The sequence below is a fragment of the Octodon degus genome, unplaced genomic scaffold (genome assembly GCF_000260255.1).
Source record: "Octodon degus isolate 3935 unplaced genomic scaffold, OctDeg1.0 scaffold00005, whole genome shotgun sequence".
Classification (NCBI taxonomy): Eukaryota; Metazoa; Chordata; class Mammalia; order Rodentia; family Octodontidae; genus Octodon; species Octodon degus.
Genome location: NW_004524581.1, coordinates 13,403,287 through 13,409,486, shown reverse-complemented (window position 1 = coordinate 13,409,486; position 6,200 = coordinate 13,403,287). Strand labels below are relative to the sequence as shown.

The following is a 6,200-nucleotide window of genomic DNA, read 5'->3' as shown; positions in this document are numbered from 1 at the left end:
CCTCCTCCTTAATCTGTCCTTTTCTCTTTTTTTTTTTTGGTACTGGCAGTCAAACTCAGGACCTTGTGCTTGCATGGCCAGTGCTTATGCAATGAGCTATCTCTCTAGTCCCCTTCTTCCTTTTTTCCCCCATAAAAGAGTGTTCAGTGTTGTCAAATGCTTTTCCTACAACTTTGTTTTGAGTCTTTCATTAATAATATTGCATACTACATTGGTTGAGTTTCCTATGTTAAACAAACTTTGTATTTTTCAAATAAACTTATGGGTTGTTTTGCTAGCATTTTGTCAAGAATTACTATATATGCATTCTTGAGTGATACTGATCCATAGTTATTTGTATTGCTTTTGTCTGATTTGTCAATATAATCCAATGATACTTTTTGATGTGTAATAAATTTAAACCTTCTTTTTCCACACAGAAAATGATCCACAGTCTATTTCTTATAAACTGTTCTGGTGACATATTTCTAGAGAAGCACTGGAAAAGTGTTGTGAGCCAGTCTGTCTGTGATTACTTCTTTGAAGCTCAGGAGAAAGCTGCCGATGTTGAAAATGTACCACCTGTCATTTCGACACCTCACCACTACCTCATCAGTATCTACCGCGATAAGCTCTTCTTTGTGTCTGTCATACAGACTGAAGTGCCACCTCTCTTTGTGATTGAATTCCTACACCGAGTTGCTGATACTTTCCAGGTTGGGTATCCATCAGGCTCATCTGACTCATTCAGAGAGAGACACATAATTATAGTCTTGATCAGTTGTTAATATATTGTTTCTCTCTAAGCATAAATTCATAAACTTCTTTCTATACAGTACACAGTGGCATAGAAGACTACTTTGGTCACTCTTATTTTTTAATGTCTTACAAACTATACCATCAAAAATAGTGTCTTCAGAGTGGGGGTACAGCTAAATTGCATAAGTGCCTACCTGACAAGCATAAGGTCCCAAGTTTGATCCCTGGTACTACAAAACAAAAAAGTGTCTTCCATGTACTGTTCTCTGGAAGGTCGTAAGATTTATTTTGACTATGAACTCTTCTATTTAATTTTTCTTTTGTCTTACTGAAAATAAGACAATTATAGATGTGATTTAACCACTTACCATAATTGAGTTACTTACATACAAAATGACCAAAATTTGCTTTTTTTTTCATTGGTTTTTATAAGAGTGTGACAGGAATTTTTTTTTTTTTTTTTTTTTTTTTTCAGAACTGGGGATTGAATTCAGGCCTTTGCGCTTGCCAGGGAAGCACTTATTCCACTGAGCCATCTCCTCAGACCCTGACAAGAAATTTTTTTTGAAAAGTTTTATCAGAATTTACTGAGGACAAGAATCAGCTGGTTAAAATGACACCTACCTGAGTGACACTTGGAATAATTAGCATATAACAAACATGGTGCCCGAGTGACAGTGAGGTAAAGAGTTAAGTGATTACAACTTACCTCACAGTCCGGTTTAATAGTTCATTACTTTTTAGCATAATATGTAATGGAAATTCAATTCAGTCTAAAAACATTGAAAAAAAGCTGAGCATGGCAGTGCATACCTGTAATCCCAGCATTTGGAAGGCTGACGCAGGAGGCATGCCATGAGTTCAAGGCCAGTTTGATCTACATAGTGCATTCAAGGCCAGCCTGAACTATGTAACAAGACCCTGTCTCAAAAATCAGTAAGAAAATATTGAAGAATAGTGTCTGGAGGGTTTTTATTTCCCTCCTGTTTTACATATTTCTAACGTCTTAAGAAATGAGTTAATACTACCATAAGTTTTTCAAAATGAAAAGTATTTAGTAAACACTTGTTTATGCCTTCTGTTTTGTATATTAATATTACATTAGGACTACTTCGGTGAGTGTTCAGAGGCTGCAATTAAGGACAATGTGGTCATAGTATATGAGCTCTTGGAAGAAATGTTGGACAATGGATTTCCACTGGCTACTGAATCTAACATTTTAAAAGAACTGATTAAACCACCAACAATTTTACGTTCTGTTGTCAACTCTATTACAGGTAAGATGAAAACATACTTTATGCTAAGAACGAAGCAATTAAAATTTTATAAACAGGTTATTTTTGCCTATTAACGTGGTTGCTTGCCCCAGATTAAAATGACTGGTAATGTTTAAATGGATATATGTTTCTTTTCATTAAGAGGCCACATCTTAAATAAAATAAAAAATTTTTGGTTACTATTTTGTTCATAGGTTTACCTGTAAAACCACAATTTAGAGCCCAGCCTTGACAGTTGAGTGACTTAGCAAGAAGCAAGACCCTGTGTCACAAAAGGGGTAGGGAGATAGCTTTGTGCAAGGGCCTTGGGCTTGATTTCTAGTACTACAAAAATAAAATAAAATATATGCTAGTTAATCCTAAAGAAAATAGTGTATCAGTCCACATAAAACACAGTTTAAGCTAGGCATGGTGGCGTATGCCAATAATCTTAGAACACTGTGAGGCCAAGGCAGGAGAAGTTCAAGTCACACCTAAATACTGTCTCAAAAAGGGCTAAAGATATAAGTTAATGTGAAGGCTTTGGGTTTAATTCCTGGAAGGACAAAAAAAAAAAAAAAACCCCAGAGATTTTAGTCTATTTGTAGACTTGCCTTTTAATGTTTACAATAGCATTACAGGGACTTGAACTGTAGCCCAGTGGTAGAAGACCTAGGTTCAGTCCCCAGCACCATAAAAAGATAAGTTAGCATTATATAACTGGCATCGTGTTGGTACCTCACAATGTTTAGTACCACAATAAGAGTATAGAGAGCCAGCAAGATAGCTCAGCGGTCTGAAGTGTCTGCTTAGGCAAACTTAGGCAGGCACAGGGGACCACCGTTTGATCTCCAGCACCATATGCTGTGCCAGCCCTGCCCTCAGGGTGAGCTAAGCCGGCCCCCCCAAAAAAATTTATATAAATATATATATATTTCCCCCACAAAGGTCTCTTCTGAAAGTGTTTTTATATATCCAGATGATATATTAGAACAAGAAGAAATAAGTAGTCTGTGAGATTGCTTGCATTATATGCCTTTTGCTTGTTACATGTTTCCAGTTGGATTTATTTCTTGCATAGAACTAGAAATTCAGTGTATCCAGACAACATTATTTTGAAAGTGTTAAAATCTTCAGAGACATTCCTGTGAAATGTTAGATTCATTTCATAGGAATGAATCTCAGATGACACTGAGACTTTCAGATGGTGGGATCCGCTAATGTAAACTCCCCTCCAGGGCCTTGGCCTAACAGTGGGGTAAAAGAGACAAGAAAAGGACGATTTGCCAGCTCTTTACTCATTTTCTGTCAAGGCAGTTTGAGGAGAAATCTTTTTAAAAAAGAAGATGTAGTTATCTGTGCCATAAAAACTTACACTCTAGGTAAGAGACTGAAGGAAATTAAAATAACCAAAATAACAGTGTAGAATTTTAAAAAAGTAATTCCATACACATCAACAATATGTGACATTGGAAAGTTATATAATATATGAGAAAAAAACCACAAAAGTTCTTCATTCATAGTTACATGTAAATACACAGAAAAAGGCCTAAAATGTTTACAGTGATTGTTGCTAAGGATATATGTGATCTTTATTTTTGCTTTATACTTTTTTTTTTTTTTTTTTGTACTGGGAATCGAACTCAGGACCTTGTGTTTGTTAGGCAGGCACTGTGCACCACCAAGCTGTCCCCAGCCTGGCTTTATACTTTTTAACTTTCCAAAATAAACACGTTCCAGGAAAATGTTGCTAAAATGTATAATGTATAAATAAAACAGATTCATAAGATAATATAAAGTTCAAAAGAATGATTCGCTGGATAATATAATTCTTTCTGAACTTTGGTAGGTGGGCTTCAGATAGGGGCCTAGAGAATCAGTAGACAGTAAAAAGTGGAGGAGGGATGAGTTTTGTTTTGTTTTTTTGTTTGTTTGTTTTAAGATTCCCAAGTGCTGCATTTACAATCATGCACCACCGCGTGTGGCTCTGCAGCTGTATTTTAAAGTATAATCTCAAAAATCATGAAAGTAGAAAACAGTGTCACCTATTTATGTGGAAAATGTTTAAAGAAGCATACCACAACATATGCCGAGGCAGAAGGATTTCTGTTTGTTCAAGGCCAGTCTGGGCTTCATAATACCTTCAAGGCCAGTCTGAGCTGTACAGTGAGACTGTCCCAGAAAAAGAAAAGAAAAAAATGTATAACAAGTAGATTTTGGTAGGAAGATAGATTTATTTTTTCTATTTATTTTTTTATATTTTAGGGAAGGGTCTGTAGGTGTTCAGGGTCTAGATTGGAGTCTTGGTGATTCTCCTGCTTACAGCCTCCCAAGAGCTGGGATTACAGGCACGTGCTACCACTCCCAGTCTCAGTTGTCATATCAGTGTGCCCCAGGGGCGGGGCTGGCACTTCAGGCTCAGGGATCTAAACCCAGGCCCCTGTGCCTGCTTGCAGGTGCTTTAATCCACTGAGCTATTTGGTCAGCCTGATAGATTTATTTTTAGACCCACTTTTCTGAACTTTATATTTTTTCAGTGAAGCATGAATTACAAATGTGAATTAACCAAAATTTTAAGCAACTCACACTTCAAGGATATGTGCTTTAGATAAACATCTCATTTTCAGACATACATCAGTTTACCAGGAAATTAGCCTAATAGGAAAAAGGATAGAGTACAGGATGTTCTTTATCTAGTTGTCACACTGAGGCCTGCATATCCACATCTCAGGTCGAATTCAGCTGAATACCAGATCTCCTTCTTATCGCTGTGCATTCTCAGAAGAGGCATTTTGTGGCACAAAGTTTTTAAACAGTGAGCTTTTTTTTTTTTTTTTTTTTTTTTTTTGTTATCCTTAGTGGCAGCAGGCAAAGATCCTGTGGTTGAACCACTAGAATTAACTTCAGGTACTGCTAACAGGCTGGAAGCAAAAGATAAGTAAAATGCATTTATCCTGATTTAACGGGTACACAGAGGACCACATAGCCTGTTTCTGTCTTCTAGAAAACTGGCCATGTTAGTATGGATATGTCTGTGATAATTCTAGAGAGTATCCATAATTTTGATAAAGGCGGCTCCAAACATTGAACCATCTAAATGATTCTTTTTTTTAATATTTATTTATTTATTTGATACAGGTTCTCATTATAGTTTGGACTCATGGTCCTCCTGTCTCAGCCTCCCCAGTGGTGGAATTAGAGGCATGCACCACCACACCCAGTTTTGGGGCTGGCATGGTGTGGCCAGGATTCTGGGTCGGCACAGCATGCGGTACCGGGGATGGAACTCCGGACCTTGCATTTGCCAGGCCAGCATTTAGACCACTGAGCTACCTCCTCAGCCCTCTTTCTATTGACAACAGCATTTTTGATGAGTTTTTCACATCAGCCTTGCTTTTGTCTCTCCCAATTCTAGGCAGTAGTAATGTAGGGGACACACTCCCCACTGGGCAGCTATCCAACATCCCATGGCGCCGGGCAGGAGTGAAGTATACCAACAATGAAGCCTATTTTGATGTTGTTGAAGAAATAGATGCAATTATAGATAAATCAGGTAACTATGTGCATGCAGTCTTATGGGGGCAGGAGGAGGGGGACACTTTAGCTGAAGTAAGCTAAATAGAAAATTGAATCCCCTGGCAGTGTGATTTCAACAGCAAGGCATTCATTTTCTAATGATTTCTAAATCTTCATTTTACTTGGGGGTGCAATATGGTTATTACCACCAATATTGAGATCTGCCACACGTTTGTTTATCTGGTCTCCTGTTGTCTTTATGCCAGTTCTTTCCCTTTGTACTTCTCCCTCTTGCTGCTTTATTTATTGTAACATTGCATGTCAACCATATGACCATACTTTTGTTACTGATTTATCTGTTAGTAGATTGCTTTCTGATTTTTCTTTTTTTGCTCCGAATGCCTTCAGGGCAGGTTTGGCTGGCTTGTGTTGTAGGGATCGAACTACAACAACCTGAGCCTTACTGCTTCATTGAAGCAGCCACTTAAAGAACTGAGCTAAGGATCAGCCCCCCCCCCCATTTTTCTTTTAATCAAACAAAATAATGATACTCTATAAGAGCCCTAAGGCAGTAGGGCTGTAGCTTAGTGACAGAGTACTTGCCTAACACCTGCAACGCCCTGGGTTCAATCCCTAGTACTGCAAATCTCATATTTCATACAGGAGGAAGGTGATGCTGACAAGGATTTA

At 37.8% G+C, this 6,200-nt stretch overlaps 1 protein-coding gene across 1 annotated transcript in view; it reads left to right on the top strand.

Moving 5' to 3' along the window:
- Ap3m1 (adaptor related protein complex 3 mu 1 subunit) overlaps window positions 1-6,200 on the top strand; it is a 19,667-nt gene that overhangs the window by 7,207 nt on the left and 6,260 nt on the right. Inside the window, exons 2-4 of the mRNA XM_023718585.1 lie at window positions 420-695; window positions 1,844-2,015; window positions 5,410-5,547. Coding sequence (XP_023574353.1) covers window positions 420-695; window positions 1,844-2,015; window positions 5,410-5,547 — 586 coding nt within the window. The remainder of the gene's footprint in view (window positions 1-419; window positions 696-1,843; window positions 2,016-5,409; window positions 5,548-6,200) is intronic.